Consider the following 21,604-nt stretch of genomic DNA (forward strand, 5'->3'; position numbering starts at 1 on the left):
TGTCATAAAGTCAGCAAAAGCAACGCTGAGAACACAGAGCTGATGCTGGCAAGCGCCATCCAAGGAATTTGCAAGAGCGTGAAGTGAACGAATTACCAGAATTTGCTTTTTTGTGACATTTTCTTCAAGTGAATTTGTTTGTTCAGACGAAGAATGAAATCCGCAGATTTCTGCGGTTGTCATTTACTAAAAAGATGGTAAAGAGTGCAGAAAAGAAGGAAATGAGAAGGAAATGCACAGACGGAGTGTAGATGCCACGAGAGCCAAAACCTAAAGGAGAGTAATCGGAGACATGGGGGGCAAGTTCAAGGGTGAGGGCACGCCTGGAAAGTGTCCTACTTCCAGCTCAATGCTCTTATCTCACTCGACAAAAGCATCCCTTCCCCGGTCCTCCTCGCGCAGAATTTATCTTTCTTTTTATTTTCTGGTGTTGCAGCACATGGGAGTTTCTAGATAATCGAAGCTTTGGCGCCTCAGCTGGCGCGGCAGCACACAGCCTCGACACGCTCCCGGTCAGAAGAGACAAGCAACACAGTGTGAGCAGTGGTAACGGCAAGCGTGTCCACCACTTTTCAAGCAATGGCTACCGAAGAAAGCAGCAAGGGCACCATCGAGGGTCTTGACGATTACCGGCTGGACTATGCCGAGTTGCACTTCGACACGAACGCCATCCATGCTGGTCAAGAGCCGGAACAATGGAAATGCCAAGCCGTCGTGCCGCCCATCTTTCTGGCCTCCACGTTCAAGCAGCCGGCTCCAGCTCAGCCTCTAGTGAGCGAAATTTCATTTATTCTCGTCTGTTCTACGCAACTAAGCTCGGAGGGTAGGTATGGAATAGAAGTCCGTTGCTTTCCCAAGTTCGTAGAAGCTTGACCCAAAGGAAAAATGAAAAAAAAAAACAAATTGTTCAGTGTGACTGCGCTATATATAGGCAAAGCTGCAAAATACAATAATCTAAACAGGGTGCAAGTCATGCAAAATATTGCAATGTATGGAATGGCAAGCTTTGTATAATTCCCAGCGCTGCTTTAATCTTTGCATAATGAAACCTTGAAAGAAAGTAACGAGGCACACAAGACACCTTTCGAATAGCAGCTTTCAGGCTTTTTGAGTTTGCGCCAAGTGTTCTCGACAAACCTTTAAGTTTCCGAAGTCAGGAACGCAGTATGTTTCTAAAACGAATCCTGCAGCTTCTGCGCAAACAAAAACAAGATAGCGGGACCAGAGAAAAAACAAGGATGAATGAAAACATAAACAAAGCCAGGTAGCAAAAAGTAGAGCTTAAATTGAAAAGAAAGACGCCTGTTTTCGGTACTGGAAGACAGACCCAGTGGTAGCGCCACAGACTTCGGTACAAAAAGGTAAGGAGTGTTACGGGACCCTTTCTTTGACAGGCAACAGGTGTCTCTAACGCTTAAATTTTTCGCTTGGCCTGAACTACTCTGCGACTTCCTACGGTTATTTGCGGATCAATAGTTAATGGGGTAGCTGTGTATCTTATGCAGGTGGGAGACTTAGCATTGTCTTTGAAGCTGGATTCGTTGCAGGCGACATAGGAATTGAAAACTCAGTGCAGCCGGCTTCCGACGAGAGCGTTACTCTAGTTTACCAAGAAGCTGATACTTTTTAACTGTCCGTTACTGTCCTGCAATCCTGACTGGCCTTTCCTACGTGGGACATTGGCTTTTGGGCTGTAGAGGAGGGTAGAGAGTGTACAGTTTTATTCAGTCATTTCATCTCTTATAAAGGAAACAAAGTCAGCGAAGTTCTTGTTTTCAGTTCCATGTTCAGTTCCATGTTCAGTTCCATGTTCAGTTCCATTTTCAGTTCCATGTATTCACTAGCGTGAATACATAGCCAGGATATTAAAAAAAAATGTTACATTCTTGTACCACGCGCCTCCTCAAATTCTCCGTTTTTCGCGACATTACCACAATTGCGAGTTTTCTAAGGTCGCTGTATGAGTTGGCAGTAAAGTTGGAGCTCGGCAAACCAGTGACCGAAGCCTCTAGAGAATGCTTACGCTTCTTTTTGTTCATCACTATCTGGGTGCTCCTTCACTGACAGCCACAACTAAAACTCAGCTGCTGTTCTCACAAGGAAGCATTGCACAATTGAGGCGAAATACATGCAGAAAGCAGGGAAAATGTTGGTTGCTTGCAGCAAGGTGCATTACTTTCAATTAAGGGTACAGCAGCACCTCATACACAGTACACCTGTGTTGCTAAGAAAATTATTTCATTAATAACTACAGGAAACCCGCCTGACGCTGCAGATGCCTTGACAAGCGTTGCTGAGTGTGCGCAATCTGCGGGTGAATCTCTCGGTTTTGAATGCATAGTTATTTCACATTTCAGCAATTCCTCTACTCAAGGTGTGGCAACCCAACACGCAGATGCCTTGAAGAATGCCTGGCCACTCTCGAGCACGCCAAATACGGTACGTGCATATCGCCGAAGACCGTCGGTATCACGTTAATAGTTGGGTCACTTCAGCACCTCAAGTGACTTGGCCAACACGAAAGCGCACGTATTCTCTCCAAACTAGGGTTCAGTGTGGTCTTTTCAAAGTATTAGTGCGTTCTGCAACCCATCTAAATTTCTTTTGAAACGTTCTAACCAAAAGTAGTCTGATCACCTCTCAATTGCTCATTCATACCTTGGAACAAATCTTTGTTATGTATCCAGAGGGCGCTGAACACAGGCAGTCTCCCACGTGTTAATCCCTCCCTATCGACATCGTGATGCCAGTAGGCACATCAGAACACCTGGCGGTCGGAATTAATCCAGTGCTCTCCACATCGGAGTCTCTCAGTGCCCACAAGCGCGGCCTCTGACCGCTAAACACTGCACACCGCAGACCGTAACGCCTTTGACGGTTTTTATACAACACCGTTAGTTAGGTTACTAGATGCTTGTTCGCTTAATTATGTGACCAACAGAGGACAATATTTTAAATAAATAAGCAGCTATACAAGCCACATGCACAAGTTCATTCTGCCCGCTGCATAAAAATGTCGCTCGGTTCTGTATTCCATTTATTCCGAAGCTGACAAAATGGCGGGTGCGATGTACTAAGAAGCTAATGTCATCTCTATCATTACCCAGCTTCCTGAGCTAACCGACCGAACCAGAGCAGGCCTCTGCAGAGTGGCGTTCTTTAAGGCACGACCCGCGTCTGTTATGTCACTCCTCAGCGGGCCTAGTCCGAAGTTCAAAAAGAGCGCAGTAGTGTAAGTTGTTCCACAGAGAGCGAGCACCTCTAGTGGAACGGAATTTCAGTCTTCATTTCGTGTCCCTTGACGAAAGCACCTACTGAAGCTCAGGGGTGGACTGTTCTACAAAGTTACATCATTGCGGCTGGTGGGCGCTGGAATGCGTTTGCCGCACAGAACAGAACACTCGCCCAGTATCAAACCACGCCATCTAGATATTCTCAAGCTTGACAGACGGCCATACCATCTGTTTCGCGAAACGAGAGGTATATGCTTTCTTGGGCACCACTAAGGTTAGAGTCTGCGTAAGTTGATGATGCATGACTACTGTAATACAGCACCGCACGGAAGGAAAAATATGACACACAGACAATTTTATACACAAGCTCTGACAGTGCTTGTCAGCGCTTGTTTGTCAACTTCTTCCGTCGGATGTTTGTTTCTTTTTTTTGCGTGCAACGTTATAGTAGTGCACAACTGCATTGCTGAGCTTGAATCGCTGAACGTAGAAAGGATAGGTTTTCTGTGGGCCTCCACACTGTCCTCACTCCGCTTATGTCCTGTACACATTCTGTACTCAAGCAACACTGCCATTAGCTCTCCTTAGTTCCCCTACCCCTCCCCTGCTTCCAGGAGTGCTTGGCTTCAGTCGGGCTCGGTAGGTTAGAAAAATTCAGGGGGCGCATTGTTGACCTAAAGTGCGGTGAGTCGGAAGCCTTAAGCGCTGTGGTGCTGCTTGTGTCACTGACGTATGGTTAAGATCTCTGAGTGGAACGCGACAGCGTCTTGCAACGCTGCCAGGGAGTTTACAGAACGCCATCGCCCGTTGGGCTATGCGCCTTGCTAGTCCGTAAATTGTTATTTGAGGAAAGAAAATTATCGGCCTCGCATATCTTGGTGCACGCCTGAACCTCGTCGTAATAGGAAGGGAGGAACATGGGAGTGAACGAAGACATCGTATTGAATACACGCGCCTTTGTTCATTCCAAATCATCGTGCTGGCATGGCGGAGTGGTAGCGTGCTCGTCTCGCACTCCGGAGACCCTGGTTCGATTCCCAACTCGACCAATTTCCTACTCGGTTTCCGGCTTAATAGAAACATTTAGAATAGGGTGATCTTTCGGTTAGGCGCATAATGGCAGGGCGCCATTTCGCGGGCGCAGGACAATAACGACCCCGTGAGTTGTCCTGCGCATGCGCAGTGTTCACCGATATTCTCGCATGCACCTAACTGATAGGTTTACCCTATTCTAAAAATCCGTTATCAACGGGCATTATCGGAGCAAGCGCCCCTCTTCAATGGCCACTAGCACAGACCTCCTAGCGGTGCACTTCTGCAACTTTTCTTCCTGGCGCGGTACCTGACAAACTGGCTCCTGAGAATTAAAACGACTGGTTCTCATTAAGAAGCACTCATGGTGTGATATGTACACCATATGCACACAGCTGAAGTTGGCAGAGTGAGGTGACAAAGAATATTACGGGACAACCCTTGACTAAGTGGGGTATAAATTTACTAAGTGCGCAAATACGTACAGTGTTTTTCAAGGAGAATCTTACAGGATATGTGGGGACAGAGGCGGGTCACTGTAGGTATCTTCGTCCGGCTAGTTCGTTTCTTTTTAATTCCTGCAGGCGCATCATATTCTACTCCTGTTGCTAGATATTTGGGAGCAATATTGTTCCTCTGTTTTAATATTTGGTTTTTCTTCCAGCGTTGGCGCGAGGCCTTCAACTTCACGACATAAAATCACGATCAAGAGTCAGAACCACAAATGGTACTAAGTACGATAACAGTGCCAATCGTGCCTTGCCAGGCAGCGTGCTGCGATTCCCGGTTGCACATTACCTGGGGACCGGTTCTAAGGAGTTAGTCGAAGCTCTTTGTGCGTCTACGTGCACAAGACTCCCTCACGATAAGCCATACTCTAGACAATCGCACTAACCGAAGGAACGATAGATAAGTTGTGTGCTGTAACCCACCTGAGCGCCCGGCAAACATGTCCTTCACAGCAGAGATATGTAGACCTCTCGATAATATGACGGGCATAAAAATACATCCGTATAGAGGCAACTGCTGCCCCCGCTATCCATAACACAACTCCCCTTACGGCCAGAAATGATCGGCGAATGCGATGTGGATCCGAAGGTCATGTTGTGCATTTCTAGCAGCGAAAACTTGCTGTTATAACGACACGAGGCGCCACTTTAACTAAATGCACATCAGTAGAGCATGCCCGTTTTTTATGCAGAATATTGCTGACATCCGAATGCATTCGATTGTTTTTCTCTCCCCAATCTCTTTTTTTTTTTCGCAGCCCTGACGTACGCTTCAGGCCTAGCAGCTATACACAATGTGACGCATCTGGTGAATACAGGCGACCACGTGGTCAGCTGCGATGCCATATACGGAGGTAATGAGCTTAACCAAGTAATATTTTTCATTGCTGGGCTTTCTGCCGTGGCTTGCGCTAGGGAGAATAATACCCTCAATATCAATACCTTCAAGGAGGAACGTGGTGCCTTTATTGGCCTGAAACAAGTACCAATCACTCTTTCAGGCACAGACACGTTGTTCAGAAAATGGCTCATGCCTCGGGGTTATGACGTGACGTTTGTCGACGCTACAGACCTCGAGAAAGTGGAGGCAGCACTAAAGTCTAGCACAAAAGTAAGTATTCGTCACATGCATCATGGAATCGTGGACTTTGAGCTAATAAATATTTTTTGCTTGGCAAAGTTATACTGTACCTAAAACTGGCTACCATTAGTAGACCGCCTTTTACCGCGAAGGTTACAACGAGCCATTATAACGTAGCTTATATTTGTACAATTAAACTCTCCCGAGGTACAAGTTATGTGCAGAGACTTTGTAGAAGTTTATTGTTCACAGCTATTACAAGATCATTCATTTTCATCACAATGGCCCCATCCCGGTGCTTAGCACCCATTTAAAGCGGATATTTACCTTCGGCTCAACTCTGCTTCTTTTTATCAGTTCTGACAAACAGCAGCGTCTTCATGATGAGATAATGAAATGGGATATAAATTTTTCACATAAAAATATTGTAATCTGCTTATTGCTGTAGGCAGAGCTTATATGCCCGCGCGTAACGTTTTGCAAAACAAAATGACGAAACTAAATGGTTGCGAAATGCGTGAAATTTTAATTTGAATAACTCCTATCAATGCAACACAAAAATAATTACTGCAGATCGTGGGTATTACAGCGTTTAACGTTATAATAACTGATAACCCTGATTAGAAGGTACGGGAAACCATTTTTCTATGCGAGCCTAATTTAAAAACAATAAAGAAACCAAGAGCACGAGGGCGAACAAAGCGGAAGGTCTCAGTGTTGCCTACATTGCTGGGAAACAGCTCTCTTTGGTCGCCGCATGTTCGAAATGGTATTCATTAACAGGTATTGCTGTCAAATTCGGGTGATTTGCTTTCTATCGTGCTACTCCTCTTCCTGGAGAGGAACAAGTGAGCCCCTACCTGCCCACTGTCGATGCTTCTCCTTCAAAAAGCGACTTCCAAAACAGCATTAAAATGGTTGGCTGCTTTCAGTGAGGAACGTTAACAGCCAGAACCTCATCGGCACCAAACGGCGTCGAAGCCAACTACTGTGTTCAAAAACATAAAATTGGAATGCCCAATCCATCGAAGGAAATAAGTCAAAATTGTCTCCCAGTAAGCGATGAACGGGCATAACCATGACGGGCTCAACGTATAGTTTGTTCTCCGCTTTTTCACCTCCTTCATTCCTCTCCTTTTTTTTAAATATGTAGAACAACCCACCAAACATGATAGGTGTTTGATCTTCCTGTCTTCCTTTCCTTGTCTCTTTCTCTTGCCTGTTCCCGTCTCCCTGGCAAGCTCGTATGGTTGGAAACTCCGAGCAACCCGGCTTTGAAAGTACTCGATATCAAAGCGGTCTGCGAGGTGGTGCGGCGGAAATGCAAGGCAGTTGTCGTGGTCGACAACACTTTCATGTCTTCCTATTTTCAGGTAGGTGCGCTTCTGTGACAGAGCTCTAATATAGACGTCGCATAGGCTTTTGCGTCTTCCTATCTCGCAAAAAGGAAAAGTGAGTGTGTCTTTGATTTTAAGCTCATAGTGTTTCAGCGCAACGGCACACGGCCAAAGAAAAAAAGCAGGAAGAAAAGAAGGTCGAAGGACTAAGGACGTCCCTCTTCTCTTCCTGCTTCTTTTCTTTGGACGTGTGCCATTGCGCTGAAAAACTATGAGCTTAAATCAAGAATGCCAACTAGCCCAAGAACTAACTCAACTGAAGTACATGTCTTTGATTTTGTTTTCTTTGCTCGCAGAAACCTCTCCTGCTTGGAGCTGATGTTTCTGTTCACTCTCTGACAAAGTATATGAACGGTAAGAACTGTTTTCATATGCTGAGAAGTGGGTGCACTGAAATGTTCAGTCGATTATTTTGGCCTATGATCATTCCTGCTGCGTGCCCTGACACTTATAACACTTATAAACGGAAATATACATGGCGTAATCAACGTAAGAGAGCAATAGCGCAAAAAAAAAAACGAAGGACCAAGGAAAGAACGAGACATACAGCGTCTGTCTACAATGTGTAAATAGAGGTGCAGTGGTTACAGTGCTAAATGAATAAGGCGGGAACTTCTGTTGTCTGCTTCGCCTTTCACTATATTCTTCCGAATTGCTGCATTAACCCTTTGAGGGTCGAATTATTTTGAAGAAAACTTTCGCAGGTGGTCCAATTACTTTCTTGCGGTTCTTGAATCTACAAAACGTATACAATCGAGAATAAATAGTAAAAAAAAAATAGGAACAGTACTTTGGTGACAGCATCACTCACAACTGGAAAATGTTCAATAGAATAGAATAGCAACGGTGATAAGCAAGCTAAGAGCAGCACCAATAAAGATAGAAATCAACTTTCGCCGCCTCTACAAAACAGTGCCCACAAAGAGAAAACACGTTTCGCGCGACTCCGTTGCGATCCCGCGGCGGAATCGAAACCGCGTAGGCGCTTTGCCACAGAAGGCGAGAATACCTCGCGAGCAACGGTGATAACCAAGCTAAGAGCAGCGCCAATAAAGATAGAAATCAACTTTGGCAGCCCCTGCAAGATAGTGCTGACAAAAAGAAAACTCAAAATTTCGCGCGACTCCGTTGCGATCACGCGGCGAAACCAAAACTACAAAAGGGGTGTTGCCGCAGTCTGTGCCGCCGCGCTAAAGCTAGACATAAGTTCTGCTTATCTCCGTAAGAAGGCAGCACAAAATTCAAACACTTCTTCTAAGTCCTAAGAGGTGGCAGCACCCCCCAGTGAGCACGCCTTGTTCTTTTGGCGCAAAATTTCAAACGGAAGATCGAAACCGTAACCGTACGGCAAAGACCTTGCGGGACAGAAAACCACCGCCGTACATATACGGCAAAAACCTTCAAAGGGTTAAAGGGCACTGCCCCTACTTTCATATCCGCAAGACAAGTTCCGAACCGATAGTCCCGGAGGTCGGGTGTTAGGTTTTTTTTTTTACTTCTTATGGCTGCTTGCGACTTTTTGACGTCTGTGGTACTGTAACGAATCACCCAAAATTGATCCCGCTACGCCTTAGGGCCGCCGGTGGGACGCGTCTTTAAATATGCTAAGAACCGCATGCGCGGCTTTCTATGTCTAACTCATCATTGCTAGAGAGTACAGAAATTTTTCTTTTGAAATTTCAGGACACTCAGACGTGGTCATGGGTGCTATATGTACAAACGACAAAGAAATTTACGACAAACTGCATTTCCTTCAGGAAGGTAAGATTGCTACCACGGCAAAGTATAATCACTGATAATGTGCTGATGTTGCTTCGCTGCGTAGAATTTATAGCGAAGCCGAATCTTTATTTGAACTGAATTAAACTTCAAATCATGCGACAGTAATAGATCGCTGTACCAATAATAGAAGGATGAAGAAAAATCCTAATAAAGGAATGCATCTTATTTTTTTGCCCGAAGGAAAATGTAGCTTTGTTTACGAGCCTTTGAATTGGCTCATATATGCAGAAATCAGCCTTGTTGTTCCGAATGAAAGCAGAAAATGGTTAAATATGTGAGCATTAAGGGATCAAGATTCATCTTCAATGGGTTGCCCTCAAAAGAACGCACACATTTTAACAGCTGAAAACAGAATGTATGTTAAAAGACAGTTCATGAGCACCGGTACTTTCCTGAAGTAATGTGTATGAGTCACAAATAAGCAACATAAAGAAAAAAATATAATCATCAGAAAATCTCTGCGCGACTGAAATGCAGTTGCTGGAGCCGTTCCGTCGCCCTTCGACTGTTTCCTTGTCATGCGCGGCCTCAAGACACTCCACGTTCGCATGGAGCGCCACATGGAGAACGGCCTTAAAGTGGCGAAGTTCCTTGAGGCCCACCCTCTGGTCGAGAGAGTGTTCCACCCGGGTAAGAAAGTTAAATTAATGCCAGGTCTCACTTTGCAGGCTCTTGCTCGATCCAGCAATATTGTGTATTATGGCAGTCACTTATAACTGAGAATCATGAAGCCATTGCGGATTATTCATGCGTTATCTTTCTATTGCCTTTTTTCAATGCCTCTTCTCATTGTCCCCATAGTTTTCACTGTCCTTATTGCATGCTTGAAATAGGTTTTATGCCTGGTCGACTGCTTGTCTGCGAACGAAACCCACTCCTGTAAAAATCACTTAAAAAGGGATTGGCAGTATTGATAAATAAATAATAAGTATCGGCTGCTGAGCCCAACTAGCCAGTATAGCGCCGGCTATGGAGCAAGGAACTAGATTTTGGAAAGCCAACAGGCGGATATCTTATAGCAACGTTTCCCTTGTTACCTTAGAGTAAACAAGTCCGCAGGGTATCTTGCTTGCAACATAAAGAACTGCCTTGACTACAAAAGAATTAAGAGCTGAAAGTGTAAGATAACAATGAAAACATTTACGAAAGTTAAGTTTTTCTATTCACTACACTGCAGCGAGCAACGACGAAAAACTAAAGCCATCACGCACTGTCCCTGAACATTGATGGCACAAAAGTGTTGTTGAGTCAACAAAGAAAGGTCATGTGGACAAAAAGTGTCGGTGGGAAACTACGTTACATTGCCACTATAACTCGCAGGTTTGCAGAGCCACCCGCAGCATGAGGTGGCCAAGCGTCAATGCTCGGGCTTCAGCGGCATGGTGGCGTTCCGGATAAAGGGTGGTCTCAACGAGTCCTCCCTCTTCCTCAAGAGCCTTAAAATTGTCGCCCTCGCCGAGAGCCTCGGCTCCACAAAGAGCATTGCTCAAGTGCCGTGAGTATTTGGCAGCAGGGTTCTGCTCAACGAGCTATTATTTATTTATTTATTTATTTATTTATTTATTTATTTATTTATTTATTTATTTACATATACTGCACCCCCGATGGGGCTATTGCAGGAGTGGGAGTAAGAAAAAAAAATAAAAAAGAAAAGGCAGAGAGGGACAACATATTCAGACGTGAACACCATTAAAATACAGAACAGTAATTTAGCAGACTAATCACAGATTTGCAGCAACGTTGAAAAATAGGCTTGGTTCCAGGGAGCGTATATCACCCGGTAAAGAATTCCATCGTTCGCTAACACGAGGAAAACAACTAAATTTGAACATAGTAGTGCGCGCGTGAATGGGTGTTACATTCAATGGGTGGTAGCTCCTTGTAAATGAAGAAGCTGAAAAATGCAAATGCTCAGACAATGAAGCTGAGCTGGACGTATTAACAATACCATGAAAATATTTTAAACGCTCATTGACACGGCGAGTACAAAGAAGGGAAAGGCCTATGGCAGGGAGAGTGGATGAAGGTGGAAAATTTCTGTCATTCTCAAGTTCAGTCGAGCCGAATGACATGGAAGCTCCCCTCGTATTTTGAAAAACAGTGACAAAAAATTCTTCTTTGTTTTATCGCTTCAAAGTGTCTGTTTCAAGCAGGTAAGAATGGCATGGGCTGTTTTCGTTTCCTCCAGCAGCAAGTGAAAGTTTACAGCGCCCATACTTCGATCCCTCTGAGCTTCTATTTCTAAGAACACCTTGACGTCTATCAGCTCCCTTGTTGACATACAAATCCATCCCTGAACCTCAGAAGCGTCCGACACGCATGCGCTCAAAATCAGCCTGAATTATATTACCCTAAACTTTGACATCACAAGATTTGGCTGGACACTGGAAAAGGTTGTGAGCTTCAAGCTGCTTGAAGAGTTAGCGAGGTTCGCGATTATTAGTGAGTGCGTCATCAGGTACTACCCCCTTACAGAGATCATTACCGCTGCCCTTAAATTATGTCCGTGTACTGTTTGTCTAAGCTACTGAGAGCCAATGGTTTCAATAACTGAGTATGAAGTATGCGAGTCATATTCCAGCAGTACTGCTATATAGTGAGCAGAAAAAATACGGATCCACACTGATTTTGCCAGAATTAATTCATTAGCCTTTAAGACTGTTCAAACAATTAAAAATGATCATCCAATAGTCCAATCTGTGCAAAACCTACAGCGAAAGGTGTAATTTTTATATATCTAACTTTACACCACCAAAGAGCTAAGTTGTTCTTGCTGCGCTTTTGAAGAAAACGCGCAAACCCTGAAGTGTTCCCAGCAGGAGCGCGTGGTATGAGTATCGAACACTTGTCAGCGCGCCAGAACTGGCCACTGGCGTGGGCTGCACAGATTATCGAACGTGTAGAACTGGTAAATGCAACATTTCTTTATTCAATATAAAAGTTCAGCCACAAGCCTAGACTGGCACCAAATGGATCATTGGTCTATTTGAGGACAGCAATAACGAAGACTGCAGAACTAACGCTTCCATCCGCTTCTTGACCGGGCGTTTCAGCGAAAACTTTTAAAAATTTTCAAAAATAGGGTTTTGGGGGTGAAAATATGGCTTTTGGCCCATAGTATTGCCAGCGTTGGCGAACACCAGAAAAACGGTTAATCGTCGCAAGTGTTAAGCTGCTTCACTAATTATTAATAATCAACTTTTTAATTAGCAGAGTTCAATGCCAAGTAGGAATTAGAGATTCGTAGCCGATCAGTTTCTAGCGGTAAGGCAACCCCGCTTCGAGGAATGGCTGTGCCTGCGTCCTTTCGAAACCGCAGGTATTATTTTCGCACCATGCAGCCAAATTTCGTCGGGCCTCAGCGGTGAAGGTAATCGCATTTTCGAAATTCTAAAAACTGATATGGCTATTACTAACGACCGCCTACAAATATGTGATGGAAACTAGGCGCCTAACTCTACCAGGTAAAATGTTAATTATTAAAAATCAGTTAAACAAGCTTACTGCTTAAGAGGATTCGCCGGTTTTTTGGTGTCCGTCAACGCTGCTAATAATATGGGCCAAAAGCCATATTTTTACCCCAAAAAGCCCATTTTTGAATATTTTTGAAAGCGTCCATTGAAACATCTGGTATATGTTTTTAGACTAGTCTGCACTGCCAGTCATCGTATCCACATTGGTGCAAAAGCGTAAATTTTGAGGTTAGCGCCAGGAAATTCTTGATAGTAGATGGAAACAGATAGAATAGATGGAAACAGCAAACATCCAAGGCATACAATTAGACCACTGTAAGAACAGTTTTTTTTTATTTCCAGTGCACTTATGGCTTCCGCAAGTGTGCCAAAGGAGCAGCGAAAGCTACTGGGTATCACCGACAATTTGATAAGGCTGTCCGTTGGCATCGAAAACTGTGACGACCTCATCAAAGACCTTGATCAAGCTCTCAAGAAAGCAGTGAGACATATTCATTGACAGCGAAGTCGTTGTTTAGCTCCGCAGAAAATTCAAAATCCGAGTCTACACCTTGAGTGCATCCTCTAAAGTATTTCTTTTCTTTTTCAGGTACGTGCCTAGTTCAACAACTGAATTCCCTGGTGTCGTTGCTTTTCTATTCAAACTTATTTTCACTTCATAATGTAGACAAAAAAAGAGCCTATCTGAGAAACTCTTAGCTCACCTGAAGAATGCAAAATTATGTCTAGTCTGGGAAAAAATGAATACAAGACGCTTCTGCTAATAAAAGCAGGCAAGAAAGCTCCTGTGGTCTTGTTTGCTTTCTAGTACAATCCTTGCCCAGAGTAACCAGGCTGTGTGTTTTCCTTTTCAGTCGTATTTTAAAGCGCTTGAGCCTCCACTAAAGCAATCAACTGCTGTAAGCTCAGGAAACCCCTTGTCCTTATGTCTGAAGACCGTTTATTAATAGGGAGGCCTTAAAGGCCCCACAATACTAATGAGAAACAAGCCATGCAGCCTGGTTACCTTTTACAAAAACGAAACATGTATTAATCTCTCGAAAGCAGGCGCTTTTTATTTGTGATCGCATTAGTCCCAGATGCATTGTAGAGGGAAGTCATTTACAAGAATAAAATTCAATACAAAAGCAGAAAAATAAACGATTAAAAATAAGAAGTTGGTATGCCACAGTGCGAAGGAAAAGAAAGCGCAGAACGTTCAGGCCTCATCACAAAAGGGGACGAAAAGTTATTGCCTGAAAACGCGTTATAGATGCTCTAGAAGCTACATCCGTTGAGGCACAGTTCCTATTTGAAAGAACATGGTACACAAGAGCAACTAATTACTGCCGAGGTTCCTGAATGCCTTTTGGGCCCAAAGAAAAATCAGCCGGAAAGGAAACGTTACGCTCTTAAAAGATGCACTATTCTATCACTATCACTAAGTCCACCAATAGAACCAACACAAACTAAAAAACTGCTCCAAACTTTTAATTTAATAGGAACACAAAGTGAGAATAGTTAGATGGCATTTGACCAGGCCATACATGAGACTTCTACAAGCAAAAAAAAGTGTGGCTAACCTTAACAAAGGTAAGCAAGAGCAAAAAACGATGTTTGCAAAGCGACCGACAAGGATTTTCGCTGTAAGCTGTACATCACTGCCCAGGATGTATAAAACTCACCAACAACTGTAAGGGGTGTTTTTCAATTTAATGAGTGACGCAAACAGCGACGTTTTGATTCCATTTTTCCGCGTGTGACTAACTACATCTCTGAAATAGCCATAAATACTGTGTTTACCGGAGCCGTTTGAATCATTATTTCTTTGTTTTAATTTTCTACAAGTAGTCGCTAGCCTGCCGAAGGAGACAGAATCACAGTGTACGACAAACCAGCTAGTTCCCATATTTCATTGCTTGTACGCCTCAAGGAGCCTTAACGTCCTCACGTCACAGCCTCTTTCTCGCTTTTGAACCCGAACGCTCAGGTACCCCAGATGTGAAACAGAGCACGCTAGCGCAAAAAAACTTTCATCGCAGTGTGCTTAAGCTGAGCATGCGCACGATCATAGCGAGGCGCAAGTGACATTTACGGCCGACCCATGCTTTACATCTGATTTTCTCCTTATCCGTGGTGCGGGTGATGCAGCGCAGTATTTAAACAGACGCATGCTCCATTTTACTTTTGGGGCGCCTGTACTTTGAAAAGACATTGAAATTTAGGTTGCTTTCTTGACACAGGCGAACTGCACGTGGTGATCCATGCTGGCTAATGTACGATGCGCACATCGAGACTTTACCACACTCTGAGCATCCACTTCCAGCTTAAAATACGTGCCCAGCCATCCTCTGCAACAGTTCACAGCGCTTGAAGCAGCTGCAAGCAACCACCATGATCTAAGCCGTCAACTCAGCCTAGATATGTCACACGACGGCCTTATTTTGCTAATATTATCTTGAGCTCCTGGGTCGGTCTGCTTCTGTTGTTTACTGTTGAAAATGGGCGAAAATCATTTAACAAAACTTGCAAGGCGCTTGCAGAAATACCTTCACCTTTTGTGAAGGAATTGGCTGAGGTTCTGGCTGCTGTTATTTTGCGCCTCCAAGTGATCACTGCATTGGGTCAGAGCAGACATCGAAAGTATAGCTGATGAAGTCTGACGACAAGAAGTCTTCCACCGATATTGAAAAACTTGAAGATTTAGACGCACGGGGACAAAACATTCGAGGAACTTAGGACTGGCGAGTAGAGCGTGTGCAGTGAGCTGGCTGAGGTATAGAAGCAACAGTAAAACAATAAAAATTCCAGGGGTGCGCTTAAGTTGCTTAGGTGCAGTAATGCGAAATCATTTCTCTTACTGCTGCCGATTAAGTTGCTGCGTGTTCGTTTATTTATGCCTTTGCTGTTCTAAACCGTGTTCTCACTCTAACCTTAGTTTTTCCACCCGAAGACGCGGGACCCGCTGCTAGAGAGTCTAGTAAGCAAACCAAAGGACTAATTATTGTTCGTTATTTAGTTAATAATAATTAAATAAACAACCAATTTAGTAATTAAATAATTCATATATTCGATTCAGAATCGGAATCAGTTTATTTAAGCGAACAAAGAGTACATGCTCATATTTGTTAAATAAAGGAGGAGGTCCCAAAGCTACAGGCTACACAGGGGACCTCTTGTTACAAACTTGCAAAAAATCCCTTCGTATAAAAAACAGCGGAAAAAATTGAAACAGATTACAAAAAATAATTAGTAAAACACGCAGAAAATTAACAAGATGCAACTGTATACTAGACATGAGTAAGGTAAATGTACATAATGGCATAAATAGAGGAGAACAATTCAAGTGAGTTCTCCATATGCTCTGTGGAGAAAAAAATTGAGTTTCCTATGAACCTGACCAAATGTTTCGGGGAATCCCCCAAGGTGGAGTAGATTTGTAATAAGGGAGTAATTACTCATTGACGTCCACCCGAGCGCAGCCATACGGCTACAAAGCAAAGCTATACAGCTTTCTCAGAAACTTCGCAGTTAAAGAAAAATTCGTCCTGGCCCGGGGTTCGAACCCGGGACCACCGCTTCACCGGAGCAGTCGCTCTACCAATTGAGCTAACCGGTACAAATCTACTCCATCTTGGGGGATTCCCCTAAACATTTGGTCAACACTGTTCCCACTTCGAGTTATTGATCAATTCGCTCTCGCCCTACCATAAGCTTGCCGTCCCGGTTAGCTCAATTGGTAGAGCGACTGCTCCGGTGAAGCGGTGGTCCCGGGTTCGAACCCCGGACCAGGACGAATTTTTCTTTAACTACGAAGTTTCTGAGAAAGCTGTATAGCTTTCCTTTGTAGCCGTATGGCTGCGCTCGGGTGGACGTCAATGAGTAATTACTTCCTTATTACAAATCTACTCCACCTTGGGGGATTCCCCGAAACATTTGGTCAACACTGTTCCCAGTTCGAGTTATTGATCAATGCGCTCTCACCCTACCATAAGCTTGCCGCCCCGGTTAGCTCAATTGGTAGAGCGACTGCTCCGGTGAAGCGGTGGTCCCTGGTTCGGACCCCGGACCAGGACGAATTTTTCTTTAACTACGAAGTTTCTGAGAAAGCTGTATAGCTTTCCTTTGTGGCCGTATGGCTGCGCTCGGGTGGACGTCAATGAGTAATTACTCCCTTATTCCTATGAACCTAAGTAGGAATTCACTAACTAGACTATTTAATTCTGTCAATGAATTAGTTAAGCAATTAATCACTTTGATGCCTTATTTGCATGTATAAATTGTATTTGTTTATTTATTTAAATTACAAATTAACTAACTCATTAATTTGTTTAAATTACTGAATAATTAATCAAATAGTCAAACAACCGAACACATTAATCGGTTTACCCAATTAATTGCAGGTTTAATTATTGTTTCGGTGATTTAATACTTAATTTATTCAAATACGCAGCTATTTATTCAACTACTCTATTAATTATTATTATAATTAACTGTCCCCATAATTAATTATCCATATAATTAATTATCACTATAATTATCCCTATACTCTATTAATTGTCCCTGTAATTAATTATCTCTATAATTATCACTGTAATTATCCCTATAATTATCCCTCGAATGGCAGTTCGTGCGGACACGCTCCTCCAACACCCTCTGCCGGCAGGTCCTGTACACTCCCGTCATGAGACAAGAAATGCTTTCGCATTAAAAAATGCTCGAGACATGAAGGAGTTAGAAGGGCTAGTTAGATGCATGGGGCCCCAAATGATGGCACTAACGCAATATAGCCGCCGGAACAACTTGTAAATCAAAAGCATGCCTTAATCTTCGGAAGGGTATTTACCCAACATTATGCTAAAGATTGTCACATGCCCGAAAGAAGAACTTCGTCTGCAAAACTTTGATCTGATTCACCTTGTCCTCAAAAAATAGCTGTGAAGGCGCTTTCGAAGCGCTTCAAGGACTCAGGGTTGAGTCAGACGCTATGAACTCCCAGTATGTACCCTGCGCTCCCAATTAGTAACGACCTACGGACACGTGAAAGACTGATCTCTCATTCCTCTGTCCCCTTTGTTTCTCTCCCTCCGTTCCTTTGCTCGCGTGCAGGGTAGCATAGGGGGCTTCGCATATTCAACCTGCCTTCCTTTCTGTTTCTTCTTGTTCTCTCTCTCTCTCTCTTTGTTTTCCGAACAGTGCGTACGTGACCAAGTACTAGAGAGTGCTAAACGAAACAGGTTAACTACATGCTCACATGAGCTTTGAAAGGATGAGCCTGTTTATATCATTGAAAATCTCTGCCCCGATAACATGTTCTTGGTCGGCAAAGCAATGCAAACTAAGGGGAATAAGAACTGATGGTTCGCCGGCGTTTCACAAGATATGATCAAGATAAGGAATATTGAAAATACCACAATGCCGCATATAAGAACTGAAGGAGACCTTGACAACGTCGTCTAGTTTTGCTAGCTTAACCTTTTCTACTGGCTTCCCGCTTAAATCAATGGCTGGATGGTTAGTTTATGGGGTTTAACGTCCCAAAGCGACTAAGGCTATGAGAGACACCGTAGTGGAGGGCTCCGGAAATTTCGACCACCTGGGGTTCTTTAACGTGCACTGGCATCGCACAGAACACGGGCCTCTAGAATTCTGCCTCCATCGAAATTAAACCGCCGCGGCGGGATCGAACTCGCGTCTTTAGGGTCAGCAGCCGAGCACCATAAGCACTGAGACACCGCGGCGGCTTTAATCAATGGCGTAGCCTGTTAGTGAAATTAATGCCGAATTTTGTGAAAAGCCGTGCACATCTGTATCTTAACTATCTCACTGCACCAGCAGAAGTCTGCGTCTGCGTAGAAAAAAAGATTGGTTTGCTCTATCTAAACGCGTCAAGTTTCCTACCATATCATTGCCCTCTTAAAAACGTGGCCGAGGACAAGCGGACTCATTTCGGGTTTCTGGTTATACTTTTCTATCTAAACCGAGACATACTCAGTGTCGTGGTGGAGGCGTTGCTTTATATATATCTGACCGGAATTAACCCCCTGTGAAATTCCTCGAATGCGAGTAAGCCACAACATTGAGTCACTTTTTTTGTACAGTCTGTAGGCATGGCAGTGGACATATTATATCGACCACCCACTTGAGCTTTAAAATTTTTTTACAATACTCTGAAGACGATTTCTTCTACTTTGAACAGCAGAAATGCTAATTGCGTAATAATTGCCGGTAACTTTAACATAGACACCTACGGAGACCTAATCACTCATTACACATTTATATAACAATCCGACAATCACACAACTTGACAGCTTGCAGGGTACAGTGAAGATCACCCCGCAACTCTCAAGTCTTGGCGCTCTGGCCAGTAGGAGTTCGGCAAAAAAGCCCGTTTGCAACATCAAGCACCTCACCAAGTTCTTTGAGTGTACTGTGAACATTGGTTAGCAAATCTCGCTGAGCTGCAGGCTTATGTACGTAGGGCAAACCGGCCGGGGCCTAAACGGCTGATTAAGCGAACTTTAGCCGCCGCGGTGGCTCAGTGGTTATGGTGCTCGGCTGCTGACCCGAAAGACGCGGGTTCGATCCCGGCCGCGGCGGCTGGAATTTCTTTGGAGGAGAAATTCTAGAGGCCCGTGTACTGTGCGATGTCAGTGCACGTTAAAGAACCCCAGGTGGTCGAAATTTCCGGAGCCCTTCACTACGGCGTCTCTCATAGCCTCAGTCGCTTTGGGACGTTAAACCCCATAAACCAACCAACCATTAAGCGAACTTTCTATTTCCGTTCGGGGTTCCAGTGGCAGGCACATGCCGAAACATTGCAGGGGCGGCGGTTGTAATCCTCTGTTGTGGCATGCGAAGGTGATAGGTCGTTCCAAAGATAAGTCGGCAAGAGAAAATCTTGAGGCGTCATTGACTCCCAAATTCGGGAAGGACACGTGCATCAGTTATACGTCGCCCCCTCTTCGACAAAGAGAAATTCAGTGGCTTAATTCAAGATAATCTTGTCTGATTTGCCCTCTGCTGTGTTGTACGCCTTTGGGTTTTACCTTATCCCGGCTGTCTGCTTCATTGTTTTCTATGGCGGTAGTGGCATTCCTGTTTTGCTTTCTGTGTTCACAAAATCTCTGGTCACGTTTCTCGCCGTGTGGTTGGGCATGCGCTTTGCTCTTTTCTGCAAGTGGTTTCTTGGAGTAATCCTTCTGGTGTCAGTTAGTGCACGTCTTTTATGCTCCTTTTCTCTATCCCATTCTGCTGCGCTATGTCTTCTAATATGCAACCCCAACAAGCCCAAAACTACCACTTTTAAAAATTAGAAAGCATTAACAAGTCTTTCTTCAATTACTCGCCAAGATTCAGAACAAACTTCAGGTGTGTCATAAAACAGAAGATTATCACGGCGCTGCCTATTGTTGAGCCCCGCCTGACTTAACCTCAATTCACTGTTTTCATTAGCTTAGTTCTCGTCAAAGCATCGCAGTCTCTGACATTCCTGTTGAAGCAATTCACTGGCAGCACTTTTGCCTTCCACCACAGTTAGACTTCTATTAACATCTGATAAGTGATTATGAATAGCGTCCTGACTTTTTAAGCATGAAATGCTTTAGCTCCCGTTGTCGGCAGTGTGGTGACGTCACGCCGAGACCGAGAGCCATCATCCGGGCACTGAAATCCACTCATCCGGGCACTGAATTCCAGTCATCCGGGCACTGAAATCCACTCATCCGGGCACTGAATTCCAGTCATCCGGGCACTGAAATCCACTCATCCGGGCACTGAATTCCAGTCATCCGGGCATTGAATTCCAGTCATCCGGGCACTGAAATCCACTCATCCGGGCACTGAATTCCAGTCATCCGGGCTCTGAAACGAGAACATCCGGGCACCGTACGAGACTTAACGAGATTTAACGAGACTCTCTAAGCCCTCCTACGCGACCGGCATGCAAGCGCCGGTTGGTCTCCAAATGAGACAAAAAATAACTGCTGCCAGTGCCTCCTCAATGTTTATCAAGATATCAGTGGAGGTGTGGGTTTGATAATGCACGGAATTATAATTTTCGATTTCTAATAACGCGTGCAAAAAGCACATAAATGCCACGTTACACTTCGTTGTCATACGTGATCCGGGGGAGAGTGAGTGAAGAAACTTTATTTCCGCCAGAAGAAGACCCGTGCCCCTCCGGGTCCGCACGCAGGCGTCCGGGGAGGGGCAGCGTCTTCATCGTTAGCAGGATATGCTACGCAACCCCATTCCTGAAAATAAACAAAACCGAAGAAAAGGCATTAGACACAATCATCAGAAAATGTGTCAAACGAGCGCTAGGGCTGCCCATTTCCACGTCCAATGATATACTGGAGAAAATGGGCCTGCGTAACAATTGGAGAGAACTGACTGAAGCGGTTAGAACATCGCAAATCGAAAGGCTAACATCCACACCCGCAGGAAGGAAATACCTAGAGCTAGCGAAATGGGCAACCGTAGATAGCACAGTGAACACCAGAACAGATCTGGGAAGAGAAATAAGAGAGCATCTTATTATCGCTCCCATACCTAGAAACATGCATCCCATCCACGACAAAGGCAGAAGGAAAAGCAGGGTCGCACAGCTGACTGCTAAGCTAGGCAAGATGCCACAGGGAACCGTGGCCTACACTGATGCCGCGGTAGGCACACTAGGAGACACCGTCTCCGTAGCCGTCGGGGACTCAGGCAGAACGTTACGCGTTGTAAGACACCTTGACTTAAAACCCCTTGTGGCGGAGGAGGTTGCAATAGCGATCGCTCTAACTCAGCCAGGTACCAAATACGTAGTAAGCGACTGCAAAGCCGCAATTAGAAATTACAGCAAGGGACGCATCCACGAAATGGCGGCTAAATATCTAAAAGACTTTATCCCGGGGGAGAAGCGCTGCGTTCAAACGGCAAGGCATCGCGCCGAACGTGTGGTGGCGTTCCTCCCTTCCTTTACGGTGCGGTTCGGGTGTCCACCGAGATGGCAGAGAATTACTGCGCCATTTCCTTTCCTCAAAAAACCTTGCGTTCAAATGGCAAGGCATTGCGTTGAACGGGTGGTGGCGTTCCTCCCTTCCTGTACGGTGCGGTTCGGGTGTCCACC

At 44.6% G+C, this 21,604-nt stretch overlaps 1 protein-coding gene across 1 annotated transcript; it reads left to right on the forward strand.

Annotated features, from left to right (window-relative positions):
* Positions 1-440: 440 nt before the first annotated feature.
* Positions 441-13,288, forward strand: LOC149343453 (cystathionine gamma-lyase-like). Its single transcript, XM_089542395.1, has 11 exons — positions 441-771; positions 2,358-2,439; positions 5,533-5,628; positions 5,776-5,885; positions 7,097-7,228; positions 7,549-7,606; positions 8,936-9,013; positions 9,512-9,664; positions 10,355-10,529; positions 12,850-12,988; positions 13,097-13,288. Exons 1-11 carry the CDS (start codon positions 580-582, stop codon positions 13,106-13,108), a joined length of 1,227 nt encoding a protein of 408 aa, XP_089398521.1. The 5' UTR covers positions 441-579; the 3' UTR covers positions 13,109-13,288.
* The last annotated feature ends 8,316 nt before the right edge of the window (positions 13,289-21,604 follow it).

This window comes from Amblyomma mixtum, chromosome 5 (assembly GCF_055824585.1).
Source record: "Amblyomma mixtum isolate Tamu chromosome 5, ASM5582458v1, whole genome shotgun sequence".
Classification (NCBI taxonomy): Eukaryota; Metazoa; Arthropoda; class Arachnida; order Ixodida; family Ixodidae; genus Amblyomma; species Amblyomma mixtum.

Excerpts from the sequence above, each read along its gene's own strand:
- LOC149343453 (XM_089542395.1), top strand. The coding sequence starts at position 580 with ATGGCTACCGAAGAAAGCAGCAAGGGCACCATCGAGGGTCTTGACGAT. Across the intron at positions 5,629-5,775 it reads CTGCGATGCCATATACGGAG|GCACAGACACGTTGTTCAGA; the intron begins GTAATGAGCTTA and ends TCACTCTTTCAG. Across the intron at positions 9,665-10,354 it reads CGAGAGAGTGTTCCACCCGG|GTTTGCAGAGCCACCCGCAG; the intron begins GTAAGAAAGTTA and ends TATAACTCGCAG.